This window comes from Notamacropus eugenii, chromosome 2, assembly GCF_028372415.1.
Source record: "Notamacropus eugenii isolate mMacEug1 chromosome 2, mMacEug1.pri_v2, whole genome shotgun sequence".
In the NCBI taxonomy this organism is placed as follows: Eukaryota; Metazoa; Chordata; class Mammalia; order Diprotodontia; family Macropodidae; genus Notamacropus; species Notamacropus eugenii.
In genome coordinates this window covers 269881812-269898299 of record NC_092873.1, presented here as the reverse complement: position 1 = coordinate 269898299, position 16488 = coordinate 269881812, and the positions used below count along the sequence as shown (strand labels likewise).

Sequence of the window (16488 nt, the reverse complement as noted above, 5' to 3'; positions counted from 1 at the left end):
TGCAAAGTGTTTTACATGTTATTTCATTTGCTCCTCACAACAACGTTGTATGGCAGAAGCTATTATTATCCTTATTTTACAGAGGAGGAAACTGGGGGTGGGGAGGGCACATCCCTAGTAAATTCTGAGACAGGATTGGATTGGATTTGTCACTGCAAATCCAACATCCTAACCATTGCACCACCTAGCGGCGAAATCTGGAATCCACAGGGGTAAAGTGAATTGTCTAAGGACACACAGCCTACAGACTCCTAAACTCTTTCCACTGCATCTTTTTGGCGGAATTTTCTTGAAGAGCCCAGGGACTTTTAGAACGCAATAGGTGGAAACCAGAGCTTAAATCCAGTGGCTTAAATCCAGTTCTGATAATTTTTCAATTCAAGTTTCGTTTCGGGACACATATGACTCGCAGAATTATATGTCTGAAGAGTTGGAAGGAACTCCAAAGCCTGAATAGTCCTGCTGAGCTCTGGATAGCTCACTGACCCTGGATCTCACAGATGCCTCTTTCAACGTGAGAATAAGCCAATCACTCGTGGTTGTCTCCTGGTCACTATTCTCATTAAACATCCTTCAAACAGCTGGCCCGTTTTAGCGTTTGAGTAAAGCACATGTTTGCTACTGATTCATGATTGTGAACAGATGCTACTGGCTTCTAATTTCTTTCTTGTTCACTGTCCATATTATTGTAATACTATAGTACTTTGGTGGTCAGAGGATTTAATGAGCCTGGGAAATCCCTGCCCTAACTAATGCTGCAGAGATCAGGCTCTTTTTATTAAGCAGTTAATAATCCTGTCTCTCTGCGGAACTGGTTCCTTCTAACTGGTCAGAAATTAGCCTCCAAATACTTAGGAGAAGGAAATGGTAAACCACTCCAGTATTTTTGCCAAAAAAACCCTATGGACGGCACTAGCGTTCTATGGTCCACGGGGTCATGACTGATGTGCAACAAATGAACTTCCTCCAACATGCGGAATTCCCCTAATCTTTTCTCCGGGCCTGGAAGGATGGCCCCTGAGGCCCACCCCGGGTTTAGCGACTAAGCATCGGGGCACCGACAATGTCTCCACAGATCGTGGAGCGAGCAGAACCTTCTCCTAGACGTCCCGGAGTAGTAGCTGAGGCTGCCTCTCGTTCAGGCTAACTCTCCACGGTTATTGAATCACGGCTGGTGAGTCACCGATCCTTTGTCCACTGGGGCCCCAGGCGTAGGAGGCGGGGCAGGGGTGTGGGAGAGGAGGAGAGGCCGCCCACCTAAGCAATGTGGGGGCCTATTTGAGGGGTGTGGAAGCGGCCTGAACACTTCTCTGGGCAAACCCAGAAAGGGGGCCGGACAACTTCCTAAGAGGCGGGAGAGGGAGCGGGAGAGGGAGTGCTCCCGGCCCAGCCTTTATATTGAGAAGCCAACATGCGACCCCTATGCACAAGGCTCCCTGGAGGCCAAGAGCGGCGGGGCCCCCAACCCAGACAAGCGCACATCTTGTAGAGTTCTCGTCCTTCACTTTGGCCTCCCCGAACACTCCAAGGGCTACCCCGCAGCACAGACTCACGACAATGGCGCCCCCCAACCCTTGCGTCCCGGTGGCCGCCAGGGCTTCTGTCCCGACCGTCCTGCTCGTCTTCCTCCTCCTCCTCGTCCAGGTGTCCTTGGCTTCAGGTGAGTGGCTACTGGTGCCTTTTAGAGCCCGGGCTCATCGCTCCGCAGCAGCGCGTGGAGAGCGCACGGAGGACCCGGGACTCGACGCGCTCTGATCCTCCCGGCGAGGGGACGCAGACTTCGACACGGGCCAGCCCCGGGAATAGTCTCTGGCTGTTGGAGGCACCCTCAGGACCTTTACCTGGGCGGCTGAAGGGGCTGGGTTGGAGCAGCCGCGCCTCCGACTCTGTAGCCCGTGGCCTGGCTCCGCTCCGGTAAATGAGATTTGAAAGTGGAAGCTTGCTAGTTTCCTAATTTTGTGTTTCTGCTCATTTCCGATGCCGTTGTTGCGGTGGAGAGGCGGGCAGGTAGGGTGCCAAGCCTGGAGTAACTCTCTTCTTATGACTTGGGGTCCGATTCGAATCCTGTTAATTCTTTGATACAGGGTTTTCCTCGAGAGCCGGACCTTCTCATACCCACTCCCAAGCTTTACCAACTTTTCCTTTAAAGGTTCTCAGAAGTCGACTAAGTCTGGGGGTCTACAGCACTGTCTGTTTTTTCCCATAGAGAGTGTGTGTGTGTGGGGGGGGGGGTGCCTGTTACCTTTCAAGAACATCATGGGAACCACTTCCCTCTCAAACTAAATCTTAGAGAGTACCTTGAGTGATGAAGATTGAGTAATTTGCTCCATTATTTCCAGTGTGAGAACAGAGAGGAATCGAATTGCAAAATCTTAGAATAGAGAGAGGTATTGTGCATACCACATATCCACACTGGTTTTTACTGGAGTTAAGTAATGACATAGCTAATTTCTGCGGTAGAAGATAAAAGTGTATCTTATATGTTTATGTTAAGTTGTGAATGTCTATGTCAAGCCTGCTCATGCTAGCATCCCTATCAATGCTCTGGATATCTCACTGCCTTGTTTACCTAATTGAGATAAGAATTGAGGATTTTCTTTGCAATTCTAACTCTTTACTGACATTATCTTTTACCATCTCTTTCATTTCTTTTTCTTTTTTCTTTCTTCAGCTCTGATAACAGCTCCAGCAGAGAAAAGGTGGGACAGGGCAGCTTGGATTCCAGCTCTGCCCCTTACCACCTGTGTGACTTAGAACAAGTTACCCCAAAGATTAGGGACTCACTTTGCTCATCTATAAAATGAGGAAGTTGAAGGAGAACCTCTTTTGTCTCTTCCAACTCAAAATCAGTGAACATATGAAATTGTGAGTTCCAGCCAGGACAGAATTTCTACTTTGGTTACAAACTGAATTGCAGAAGCAAGATCTTGGTTTTGTTTCTTGTTTTGTTATTATTATTATTTTGAATTTTTAAGCACCATTTTCTCTTTCCCAAGTGTCGATAGGGACTTTTCCTGCAGCACTTTTTTTCCCTTACAGATAAATTCCTTGTATTTTTTTTATGAATTATGGCATAAATCAATTATTAGATAACTTAGCTTGAGCCAAACATGGGATTAGGACAAGAGATATTCTGCATTAGTCAATAAGGAAAAAATATGTTATCAATTTTTTCAAAACTCTGATTCTGTAAGATTTAAAGGAGAAAATCTTAAGGGCATTTTGTGCTTATCAAACAAAAAGTATTTAAGTCTATATTCAGTTAGTGAAACTGTGCTAATCATTAGAATCACTAAAATCATGGCCATTCTTTCTTGTGTGTGCATAGGTACTTCAGATATTGTGTTAGCACGTAACATAACCTGGAAATCCATTGACTTCAAGACCATATTAGAGTGGGAGCCCAAACCAGTCAATTATGTCTACTCAGTTGAGATAAGGTAAGTAGATATCTTAATAAAAACAATATTTCTGGGATGTCACCGTTTAATAATAGCTAGCATTTATATAGCTCTTTAAGGTTTACAAAGCAGTTACACATGTTGATTCATCTGATCCTCACCACTCCATGAGGTAGGTGCTGCTATTATAATCCCTGTTTTGCAGATGAAGAAACAGAGGGCTAGATGTACTACGTGACTTGCCCAGGGTCATACAATAATAAGTATCTGAGGAAAGATTTGGACTCTGATCTTTCTGATTCCAGAATTAACACTCTAGCCACTGACCCACCTAGGTGCCATTTCTCTGTATTCAGTATGGGGGTAGCTAAAGATGACTGCTCTCTGAGGACAGTGAAGTACATGACAAAGAAAAGAACATTTGCTGTGAAGCTTTATCAAAAATGTGAAACTACTGTGAGAATAGACAATGCAATAGACAAGGAGAAGGGGGTTTTCTGAAGCTGGCAGTTGATTTTAATAGTAATTGAATAATTCTTGTTTTGGGGATGATCACCAATTTCATAGATTAGATGGAGAGTTGTGTAAAGGAAAATCTTTGCCAGTAGGTGATGGGGGCACTGATTCAGTATTCGTCTTACGAGAGCAATGACAACTAGTCTACCTGATATGCATGAATTTCCCATCTTTGGATAATAGTCTAGACTTTGGGGCAAGTTATAAGCCATAAGGAAGGGAGGGGGTCAGTATTTAGAATGTTTAAATCACCTGGGGCAGTGTTTGATTCATAAGTGTTTATACTCTGCAAATCCAGAACATGTATTGTGGGGCATGTCTTTTGAATGTGCCAGCTAAATGACTAAATATGCCCGGCAGAAACAGACTAGTAGAATTGGAGAGGCTAGTGCAGGGCTATGATTGTGATTGATAGCTTGCCCAAGCAGTCACGAAACTTTGTATATGGAAATCTAGAGTGTTCAGAGACATTCCTCTCTACTCCATTTAAAATAAGCTCAGCCATACTGCTAGCAATATGACTAGTATTTTCTTTTCTTTGTTTTTCCCCCTCACTTTCCTTCTAAAATGTTCCAAAGGAATTATGGGAAGAATGATACTTTCTTTCCAGTAATTTTACAAAGGCAGAAAAGTGTCACCAGTTAAAATTAAAGGTGCCATTTTTAGTTTATGCTAAGACTTTTGAAAGCAATAGAGACACAGTTCTCCTTGACCACACCAATGTCAGAATAGTGGCAACATATTTTTTTTTGTTCACCAATGTTTCACAAGGGGAATGGTAGGGGGAAAGGTAGAGTTTTAAATGTTTTCATGTCATCTTCTATATTCTTTAAAAAGAGGGACATAGGAAAAAGAGCCTAAAACTTGCCAGGATGGAGTCTGTGTTTGGGACAGCAATCAATTTTGTTATTCAAAACAATGCCAGCTGAGAGGAAATCCACTGGACTGGCTTTCAGTAATTCACAATCTGTGAAAATCTCACTAACCCTGAGCTGAAATCTGCCTTTGTGCTAACTCTTCATAAGGAAATGCTTTACTATAAAAATTAATGGCATAAACACTATGATGGAAGAAGGGGTCATTTATCTCCTTCAAAAATATACTTTAAAAGTTCCTTAGCAGAATTCATTTGCAGAGAGAAATACAAAGGTGAATTTTTAACTTATAAAAATCAAACCTTTGCCTGCTACTATGGTATATAACTAAAATAATAAAAATACCTTTAAAAATGTAGATAGACTTAAGTTTATAAATGCCTTACTTTTTCCTATCTTCCTTATATGTTGCTTCTACAGATTTCTCTTCTATGTTTCAAACTCCTCCCTCATCCCCAGTTCCCATAGAAAACCCCATTCTTCTTCTCTGGGACCCTGACTCTCCCCTGCTTTGCACCTGGTTTTTGTGCCAGGGTCTACTGTGGTGGGATAGAGAATTGGGTGGGGAAAGGGAGGAGGGAGGTCTTACTACTGCTACAGTACCTTCCTCTTCCTTTCTAAGTTGCCAGCCTGCCGTAATTTCTCTGGACTTTCTAATAGAAACCTTAGCTCCCAGATTCCTAATCTCCATCCCTGTGCCTAGTTTTCTCCTGCCTTTCTAAACCCCTAGATTCCTAATCTCCATCCCTGTTCCTGAGACCATTGAAAGCCCTGCCAGCAGCTTAGAGTTACAGGAGCACATTTGTTTACCTTTAAGCAGAAGACAGGAATTGTAGAATTGTAACTCGAAAGCTAGAAGAGGTCTCAGAAGTCAACTAGTCTGACCCCCTCATTTTTTAGATGCCCAGAAGGATTAAATAGTTACCCAGGGTTACATAACTAGTGTCAAAGGGGGAATTTAAATGAACCCAAATCCTTTGACTCCAGAATTGGTAGTCCTCCCACTGTACCTCACTGCCCCGTTCTTATTGCAATCGGACTATTTATTCAGTATGTTAAAGGATTCCTTTAGTGTACGGATTGAATTAGATGACCACTGAAGTCCCTCCCAATCTTCAGATTCTGTGGTTTTGTGTCCAAATAACAATTAAGGACAGATTTTTTTCCCCACAGAAACACTATCAAATGTGGTAGTTTCCAGAAAGGTATTAAGCCTCTTCTTCAGGTTCCTTATGAGTTGAATGGACTTTAATGAGCTAGCCTAGCAAACTAGAGCATTGTTTCTAAGGGGAAAGGCATTCTGAGTTCCACATGATTTGCAAATGAAAAGTTGGTTGTAAATTAGTATCCTGTTCGGAATTTCCACTCATTCAAATGTCTTTCTCCTAATTGAAACCTAGAGACTCTTGAAAATAATGTGGCTAATTATAGAGTTGGAAGGAGCTTGGGATAGCTGTCCATCTCCAAATGTGCTAAATGACTGTGTTCAGGCTGTGCCTTGGTTTCACTGCTGGCTTAGCCCTCTTTTAGATGAGAATTCCCAGCTCCTATGTTCAGGGTGGGCAGAAGTGGTGGAGCCAGGTTACTTTTCTCTGCATTTCTCATCTGTCTTCCCTCTGATCTCAGTGAGGATTCCAAGAGGAAAAAAAAAATGATGCTGGTGATAGTTTTCACTCTAAGACATCAAATGTGGAATTGTGTTTTTATCAGATATACTTGCTATGAGCAATAATTTCTCAATATGAAAATACACTCAGTCTCTTCTCTCATTCTAAAATATCCCTGCTCAGATAGGATGGAGGAAAATATAGTTTAGTCTTACACAACATGACTATTATGGAAGTCATTTGCAAAACTACACATATATAGCCTATGTTGAATTGCTGCCCTTCTCAGTGGGGATGGGTGGGGAGGGAGGAAGGAAGAGAAGTTGGAACTCAAAGCTTTAGGAACAAATATTGAGAATTGTTTTTGTGTACAACTGGGAAGTAAGAAATACAGGTAATGGGGTATAGAAATTTATCTTGCCCTACAAGACAAGAGAGAAGATGGAGATAAGGGAAGGGAGTGATGTTAGAAGGGAGGGTAGATTGGGGGAAGGGGTAATCAGAATCCTCAGCGTTTTGGGGTGGTGGAGGGGAGAAATGGGGAGAAAATTTGGAACTCAAAATTCTGTGGAAATAAATGTTGAAAACTAAAAATAAATAAACATTAAAAAAATTAAAATAAAATAAAATACCCCTGTTCTTGCCCCTTTATCCTGAAAGGATTCCATATATTCCCTTCTCTAAACTGGCATTTGTGGGTTCTGTTAATTAATTTTAATACAAGTTATCTTGGAATATTAGATGTTCACTCTATGGACATTTTGAATCCCCTTTGTCTCATCCATATTTTAGTTATAGCCAGAGTACTGTAAAAAGGAATTATCTATCATCACAGCTTTCATATGAGATAGCAAATTATTTTCCAAATGCATTTAGTACATTTTTCCCATTCTGGTTTGGTTGAAAAAGTCCCAGTGAATTTCAACATAAGCAGTTAAGGGGAGGGCATGTCCTGCAGTAAAAAGAATGGCAAATTTGGAGTCTGAGGATCCAGGTTTGAATTCTGACTTGGAACTTATTAGCTTTGTGACCTTGGGTATGTCATTTACTTTTTCTACCTCAGTTTTCTCCTTTTTAAAATGAGAGTTTTACTCAATGATCTCTGATGTCTCCTTTATCTCTAAATCTATGTTCCCATAAAAAAAAGATGTAAGGAATAGAGAGATATTTCTAAACCAATCTGAGTATTTTGGGAAAGTTGAAAATGAAACTGACTAAATTAGCTCCCCATCCTGTTTGACTCAGCTCTCAGACAATGTGTTATCTATTGTCTTCATACCTAGATTTAAGAAACTAAAACTAGCTGGCTGGTGATGTTGTTGTTTTCTGAAAACACACTAGCATTTTAATAGTTATTCAGCATGTGATTGGACCTCTGAATAAAAAACAAAACAAAAAACCCCCTTCAAGTTCACAGCTGTGAACATCCAAATTGTTACTGACCACATATAAAGACTGTAAGATTTTCTATTTTGATAGGAACTACCTATCTCACCTCACCATTCATGCAACTTAAAATTAATAAATTGTCTAGTAGCCTTTTAGGATCTTAGGCTTTGTTAGTAATATATCATTTATATTCTTATTGGTAAACATTTTTCAACAGGAGAACACCCTCACCCAGTATACGTAAAGGAAAGAATGAGACATGGGCTGTATTTTTTCTAATGAGTTGTAATGTTAGATGAGACTATCCCATTTCTGAAGAATAGAATTAAATAAACTAATAACAATGCCAACTAGTTTGGGAGCTTGAGGGTCATGAATGAATGCCTAAGAAGCCTTGATTGTCAACAGAGCCAAGAGAAGGCATTTCACCTGAGTCAAAATATCTGGATTCAAATTCTGCCCTTACTATTTATTAGCAGGGTGGACTAGATGACCTCTGCTTATCGCTTACCTCTCTTCTCAGAAGTTTCCACTTCTATAAAATTAGGACAGCCATAGAAAATTTCTAGGATCTCTCCCATTCCCCTAAACATTCTGCATTTATTGATTATATGCCCCAGTGCCACCTCCCCTTCATGGGTTCAGAATTGGTTTTATGCTCTGTGTTATCACATGTAGCTCAAATTAGCAAAGATCTAGACCTATAAGAGGGCATAGCGAGCGGAATGTCGTGTAATTAAAACTATAGTATGCGCATTTGTAAAATGGAATATTTAAAGTTTTCTTTGTTGTGCCATAGATAGTCTGCCCCTAGTCCCAATTTTGACTGAAATAGATGGGATTGTAGAGGTAATACAATTGGATAATTATTGTAGAAAATTGTGGTTTTTCCTGTGTAGCTGTTAGCAGCCCAATTTCACAACACAGCAGCTCACACATATATATCCTTTTGGAAGCAATGTTCACCCTCTTATCACCATTTTTTTTTCCTTTTTTCTTTCTTCTTTTAGTACCAGATGGGGAGACTGGAAAAAGAAATGTTTTCAAATAAAAAAAACAGAATGCGATCTCACAGATGAGATGAAAAATTTAAAGGAAATGTATATTGCTCGAATCCTTTCTGAAAAACCAGACAAGTCAGATGGGGATCCAGAAGAATCTCTGCATGCTAACACACCTTCCTTCACACCTTACTTAGACAGTAAGTAAGGGAAAGTGGGGCTGAAATTTGTTTTTACATCTGTTAGTTAAAGATTTTGGTGCTCCAATGCACACCACCATAAATAAGGTTTCTCTTGGGTTAGTATTGCTAGAAACTTGTACTCCTAGTGGAAATTTTGACCCTTCAATGACTCTGGATGCACCTGTCATGAGTTACTGTGACAGAAAAAATTCATGCTCTTTCCAGCCCTCTGATGATCAGCCTTTCCAAATTTAGCTTGGCTGGTCCTTGGAAGAGGCAGCATGGTCTAGCAGATACAAGGTTACCTTTGGAATCAGGAGGACCTTCTAAGTATAGTCCTATACTAAGTCTGGGACCCTGGGCAAGTAGCTTAACCTCTCAGTGCCTTCCCTACCCTATCCCCAGACAATTCTCTAAGTCTGTAAATTATCAACAGGTCACTGATCTGCATTGGTGGAGGGAAAGTTCCCTTGTAAAGTCATAGGTACTATCTCCCTCCTACCGTCAGCACCCCCACTGTCCCATTAAGTCTTTGAACAACAGGCGTAAACAGTTTATCCAGTGGATTGCTCTCAGGGGATTTCCAGCTTGATGTGGTTTGCCAGGGCTCCACTGGCATGACTGCCTTCAAAGTACAGGGCCACTTCTATACCATGATGAAGAGTTATAAGAGGTTTTAGTTGAGGAATTTAAAAAAAACTTGGAAAAATAAAATTGAATTTTAAAAAAGAATAATGAAATATTTAAAGGAAAAATGAAACTAGATCTATTATATGCAACTTCCCTCTAGTTTTTTTTAACTTACCTATTACTTATTGTGTTAAGTATCTATCTATTACTTATTATGTTAAGTATCTATCTATTGTGTTAACTATCTATCTACTCAATTGGAAGTGTGATATTAAAATAAAAAAGCACAGCCTTAGCTTTTTCATCCTGAACAAACATTTATTCAGTAAAAGGAATTATAAAGATTAAGACAGAGTCACAGAATCTTAGATTTGGAAGGGATCTTAGAAACTGTGTAGTCCAAATCACATCTGAAAAAGAATTCACTGTACCTCACAAGTTTGTGAGCTCACTTAGCCTTTGCTCAAAGATTTCCTGTGATGGGATGGTGGAGCCCACTATCTCCCAAAGGTAGTGGATAGGTCTGATTTTAAGGACTTTTTTTCCTTCTTTGGTCAAGTCCAAATTTGCAACTCCCACTCATTGTTCTTTGTTTTCCCTCTTGACCCTTGGAACCAAGCAGAACAAGACTTGGCCCTCTTCCCCATGACAGAGCCTGGAATCCTTAAAGACAGCTCTCCTATCCCCACTGAGCCTTCTGATCCATAGACTTGGCATCCTCAATTCCTTGCACCAGTCCTCCTGTGGCCCACCCTGCTCTCCTTCAGTCAGTTGTGACCTACACAAAGTAGGGACATGGAAGAAAGATAGGACCCCAAGTGGCAGGAACAAGAATAACAAGTGTAATAAGAGATGGATGCTTAGCAAATTTAGATTTAATGTCAGGAAATATTTGCTAACTTTCCAGTCTATCCCAAAGTGGAGTGCGCTTCATGGATTCCTCTTCCTAGAACACTTCAAGGGAAGGCTACAGATTGAAGTAAAACACTAGTTGGGAATGTTATTATAATGGAGATTCTTTTCAAGTGTGGGTTGGACTAGGTGGTCACTGAAATCCCTTGACTCCCAAATTCTGTGATTGTTTTGTATGGTATAGATGAGAACCATCTAGATCATGATAAAGTGTGGTACAGAACCAAAGAGAGTAAAAAGAAATGGCCAAGATAGGAAGAGATAAATAAAAGGATTTATGGGAATTTTAGGAAATGAATTATTATATGTTCATACTCAAATCTTGTGCCTACCATAGTTTTCTGGATCAGAATACAGTGCTGTGTATGAACAGAGTTAACAATTGTCCAAAACTGAATAGAATTGTCTCCAGAGGTACAATAGTGAAAATTGGTCCCATAAGTGCCTATTGGCTCTGCTGGCATAAAAACATAAAGCATGTGTAGGATTTAGCCATGTCAAATCCATTCCCTGTGGATTCCCTTTCCTATTGTTCCTGATCTGCCCTCACTAAAGACCTTAATACTGTGGAATAAGGTAGGGTTTTGGTGATGTACCTACCCCAATGACCTGCCTACCTTACCACCAGGGTTGTATTTTGCAGGGAGGAGGGACAATTAAAAGTCAAACGATAGCTGATCAGGTTTTTACTTTGACTGCTATTCCCTGGTTCCCATCATCCTTGTCTTCTTTATCTCAGCAAACCTTGGGCAGCCAAGAGTTCAAAGTTTTGAACAAAATGATACAAAGCTGAAAGTGAAAGTTCAAGATTCTATTACATCATTTAGACATAACGGGACCTTCCAAACCCTCCGTCAGATTTTTCACCAGGATCTAACTTATACACTCTATTACTGGAGAGCTTCAAGTACTGGAAAGGTGAGTTTCTTCCCCTTCCCGCCTTCACTTTGGAGCCCTTTATGACTTTCTAAATTGCAGATTAATAATAAATATTAGTATTTTAAGGCTTGCAAATGCTTTACAAGCATTATATCATTTTAACTTCACAAACATAGGAGGTGGGTGCTATTATTTTCTGTATTTTACAGATGAGGAAACATAGGTTAGTTAGACTTTTCAGACAGGATTTAAACTTGTCTTCCCAACCCTAGGTCCGGCACTCTAACCACCATGCCATCTAGCTGCCTAGATTTTCCACTTATTTCCTTTGAGGGGGGAAAAATGGGAATTGGCTCAGAAACACCATGGTATGTAGTAATGGATAAAGTTGGGAGAACTGAGTTCTATTACCAGTTCTACCCCTTGTTAGCTATATTACCATGAGCAAGATACTTTAAACTCTCTCAGCTTTGGTTTCTCCATCTGTAAAATTACAGGATTAGACTAGAACTAGATCATGTCAAAAAGTTCCTTTGTCCAAAGGTCTAAAATCTGAATTCCCTGCCTGCCCACGCTAAGGATTGATGGATTGATCCTTTCCATTTTATTCAACCTCTGAAATATTCTTGTTCATATTAAAAATCCCAGAATAAGTTTTTCTATTGGAAAAGCCTTTTGGGGTTCAGAATGGAGTTTCAAGTACCTCAGTGGAATAGAATCCCTTTGGTACCTACCTTTGCCTGGAATGGGTAATCTCCACCCTTTAGTACTTTAATCTTTTGTTAACCATGAAAGTCCAGGAATGCCTAGAGATGAGTCAGTCTCTCCTGCCTGGCACACACCTGAACCAGGTGTATCAAATAAAATATAGGTGTTCATCCCACGCTAGCCTTGGTAAAGGAAGAAAATTAAGATCTGGAACAAAAGATCAAATTCTAATCATCATTTTATGCTAGTCTGTCTGCAATAAAAAATTCCATTAAATTAACTAAGAAATTTGGCTCATCTACTTTCTCCTTGTGTGACCTTGAGCTAAAGACTATCTCTGAACCTCTGTTTCCTACTCTGTAAGATGAAGGCAGTTAGACTGCATGATTTTTTGGCCCTAAATTGATAGGATCTATCTCTTTTAACAGAAATCAGCAAATACAGATACAAATGAATTTTCGGTTGAAGTGGACAAAGGAGAAAGTTATTGCTTCAATGTTCAGGCAGTCATTCCATCTCGGAGAGCAAAACAGAAGAGTCCAGAAAGTGCAATCCATTGTACCAGCCAAGACAGAGTTGTGTTTAAAGGTGAGTATACTCTAAGATTGGAGCCAGGTCTGGTGTAGGAGGAGCCTTTGTTTAGCTACTTAGAGAGGGATGATTTCTGTAGGTCAGTTTTACCTCTGTGGCCCCAGTGAAACTCCTTATGAGATTTTTACTGCTGGTGTCCTCAACCTTTTATTATGTCAAGTACCCATCCAAGCAGTCTGCTGAAGCAGGGGAAGGGAACAATTCTATATTAAACACTGACTATGTGCCACTCTCAGTGCTAAGCACTTTACAATATATTATCTTATTTGATCTTCACAACAGCTCTGTGAATTAGGTGCTATTCTGATCCCCCACTTTACAGATGAGGAAACCGAAGCAGACAGGTTAAATTACTTGTCCAGGGTCACACAGCTAGTAAGTGTCTGGGGCTGAACTTGTACTCGGGTCTTCCTGGCTTCAGGCCTAACCCTCTATCCATTGAGCTACCTAGCTGACTTTGAATAAAATAAAATCTGTAGGATTACAAAGTTAATAAATTTATTGAATAAGGTTATAAAAATTTATTAAATTCATAATATTTTAATTCATTTTAATTTAATTTTATTTTATACATAGACCCCAGTTTAAGACCCCCACGTTATTGTATCTGTATCCCCAGCATCTGACACATAGCAGTCACTTAATACATGCTTGTTGATTGATGAATTAACATTAGGCTAGGTTTCTTTGCATATATTTGGAGTGGTACCAGAGCATTCTCTGAGTATTATCTCCAGTTAAATTTAGAACTAGGCATAAGAAACTGCAACCCTCTACAGCTACAGCCTTGCTTAAAAACTAATTAGCACCAGAAGAAGGTGAAGATGTATATGGCAGGTCCTGCCCCTGCAGTGGAAGGTTTGTAGCTTAGCTGAGGAAATGAGACATAAGGCAAATGTTTGCAAAATGCAGAATAAAGGAGAGAGTAAATTCAACATATTCAGGAAACTTGGAGGGGGAGGGTTCAGAAGAGGAGAACCAGGAGGGAAGGTTTCATGGCAGAGATGAGACTTGGATAGGCCCACTTTAAGAACTATAAGGGAAACAAAGGGATCCAGTGATTTATTTCCCTTTTCAATTTCAGCAAACCTTTACAAGGGATTCTTAGACCACCCTTTCCACAGTTACTAGCTGCTTATGACAGAGGGATGAAGTCCAAAGACTTAGGGTGTATTGTGCTGAAATGTGGAGTCCAAGGACCTGGATTTATATCCTGACTCAGCCGCTCACTAACTTTGTGACCTTGGGATAGTCACTTGGCTTCAGTCCTCATTTGTAAAATGAGGGGGTTGGACTCTCTAAGGTCTCTTGTAGCACTGGACCTTGTTTGCACTGAGTAACGTTGTTCCTCTTCCTCCCTGCAGTATTATTATTCTAGATACAAAATGCTTTACAATGAATCACAAGGGCCCATTCAAGACTTTTTGTCACTGTACGCACTGCAATTTATCCTAGTCTTTTTCCAATGAGGTCAGACCTCATCATAAATCAAGTATTTTGAAATGAGAGGGGTAAAGTTTGAGTTGGGCATGTGGAAAATGGAGTAATTTTGAACTCTGTCCTCAGCTGCAGCCATGAGTGGAGAGTGTCAGGGAAAGCCTATTCTAACTTTCATTTTGTATCTTTTTTTTTTCCAATTTGGGGAAAAAAGGCTGGTAGGTGGGAGGAAGGGGAGATGGAAATAGGGAAGAAAAAAGGAAAGAAAGAATTTAAAGTATCTTTTTTTTAACATACAGAAGAGAACATAAGGCAGGCTAGAAGGAATCAGGCAAGCAAGACTTGAAAGTTATAATTTGAATTTATTATATGTGTGTATACACATATAACATATACATATGGTATATATACATACATGTGTGTATGTATTTTTAAGTAAGCTATACATAGTAGAGATCCATGGTTTTATATATAATCTTTTTTTGTTCTGAATATGTATGTATACATACACACATTCACTGAATAGGCATTACTTCACTTTAAGTGAGTACCTAAAAAGGCCATAGCCTAAAAGGCCAAGGTCTCCCATTGCATCCTGGACCGACTCCAGTCATCCTGATGAATATCTAGTCACTGGATTCAGATGGCTCTGGAGGAGAAGTGAGGCTGGTGACCTGCACAGTCCTCCCTTACTCAAAACAAAGTCAAGTGCAAGTCATGTCATTATTTCTCTGATGGCATGGTCTTCTTTGAAAAAGAAAGATGAACACAACAACAATGTATATATACACTATATATGTATGTGTGTATATATATGCATTTTTATATATGTATGTATGTATATATAAAATACGGAAATTTTTTTCTATTTTATTTGGTGTTTAAATTCAGATTTTTTTTTAAGGTCTTCTTTAAGCTGACTGTGATACTGAGCAAGTAATAATATTCTTTTCCTTTCAGAATTGCTTTTCATAGTTGGAGCTGTAGTTTTTGTCATCATCCTTATCATTGTCCTCTCGGTGACATTATACAAATGTTCAAAAGCAAGAGCTAAACGGGACAACAAGGAAAACTCACCACTTAACACTGCGTGAACAGGAGGCACCATTACTACCACTGACTACTGCAGAAGCTGCATCTTACTGTGATAGGAAAGCTGATAGTACTCAGAAGACAACACAGCGCTGAGAATTGCTATGGTAGAGCTTGGGAAGGGAGCCTTTGAGTTCAAAGGGGGAAAGTGATCCTGTTTCTCTGTTTCTTACTGCACTCATCATTCCTGTTTAGGTATCTCCCTAACTCTCTTTGGAAATCAATGAATGGTATAGTCAGCGTCTCAAATTTTACTTTATTTTTTTTTTTTAACATTATCACTCCTGAACTTGTCAAATTTTTCGACTTGCTAATCTTCTTGCAAGTTGAAATCTGGTGGCCAGGCCTTTTGAAGCCTTGGGTGGAATTTGGAAGAGTCAGTGAGAGGCTCACTCGAAACCATGCAAGAAGGCAGCCTGTGTCATGGGCAGAATTGTTTCTACCACATGTCAATCTTGATTTCTGCATCCTGAAAATTTGGAAAGGCAGAGCTTTTCAGAGCTGCATTTTTACAATAAGACTTGGTGGTGTCTGTGCTGGTCACGTTCTTCCTTTTCCTGTCTCTGTCACTCTAAGTACAGGAAAGGAGAAGTCTCCACTTGCCTAAGGGAAGTATCAGCACCACTGTTGACTACTACAAATGCTGCACATGGACCAGACTGACATGAATATGTTTGTTACAGACACTTTAAAACCAGTAGCCTGAGTGTTGGGCACCATTCTAATATACCATAAAGTTTAGCACTTTAACAGACCTAAGTAATGTTGTTTAAACACTTGATAGATATTCTATTTTTGTAATAAGACTACTATATAAATGAACTGTCTCAGTTGTGATATGAGGTACTTTAGGCCCTCGGGGTCAGTGTCTGTTATATGTGTTGTCTGTGTTTACGGAAAGGTTTTATGTTTGGGGATTTTCTATTTATGTCTATTATATATATATATATATATATATGTGTGTATATATTGCAGTTATTTATTTAATATGCTTTTATATAAATAAAGGTGAATGGGAAGAAAGTAAAAAATTATTTTGCTTTTCAATTATTTATGATCAATCTTGAAAAAGAGGATGCTTAAAGACAGAGGTCACCAGAGGCAGCTGGTGGCTCCTTGGCACAGGGCCTGCAGTCAGGAAGACCAGAGCTCAAAACCGGTCTCAGACATTTATTAGTTGTGTAATCCTGGGCAAATCACTCAGTCTCTGTTTGCATCCTTTCCTCAGTTATAAAATGAGCACTTTCACAGCACCTGTCTCCCTGGGT

At 40.0% G+C, this 16488-nt stretch overlaps 1 protein-coding gene across 1 annotated transcript; it reads left to right on the top strand.

Moving 5' to 3' along the window:
- The first annotated feature begins 1075 nt into the window (after positions 1–1075).
- F3 (coagulation factor III, tissue factor) lies at positions 1076–16251 on the top strand. The gene is made up of 6 exons (XM_072644065.1): positions 1076–1660; positions 3329–3440; positions 8799–8989; positions 11253–11431; positions 12529–12688; positions 15089–16251. Exons 1-6 carry the CDS (start codon positions 1423–1425, stop codon positions 15220–15222), a joined length of 1014 nt encoding a protein of 337 aa, XP_072500166.1. The 5' UTR covers positions 1076–1422; the 3' UTR covers positions 15223–16251.
- Positions 16252–16488: the final 237 nt, after the last annotated feature.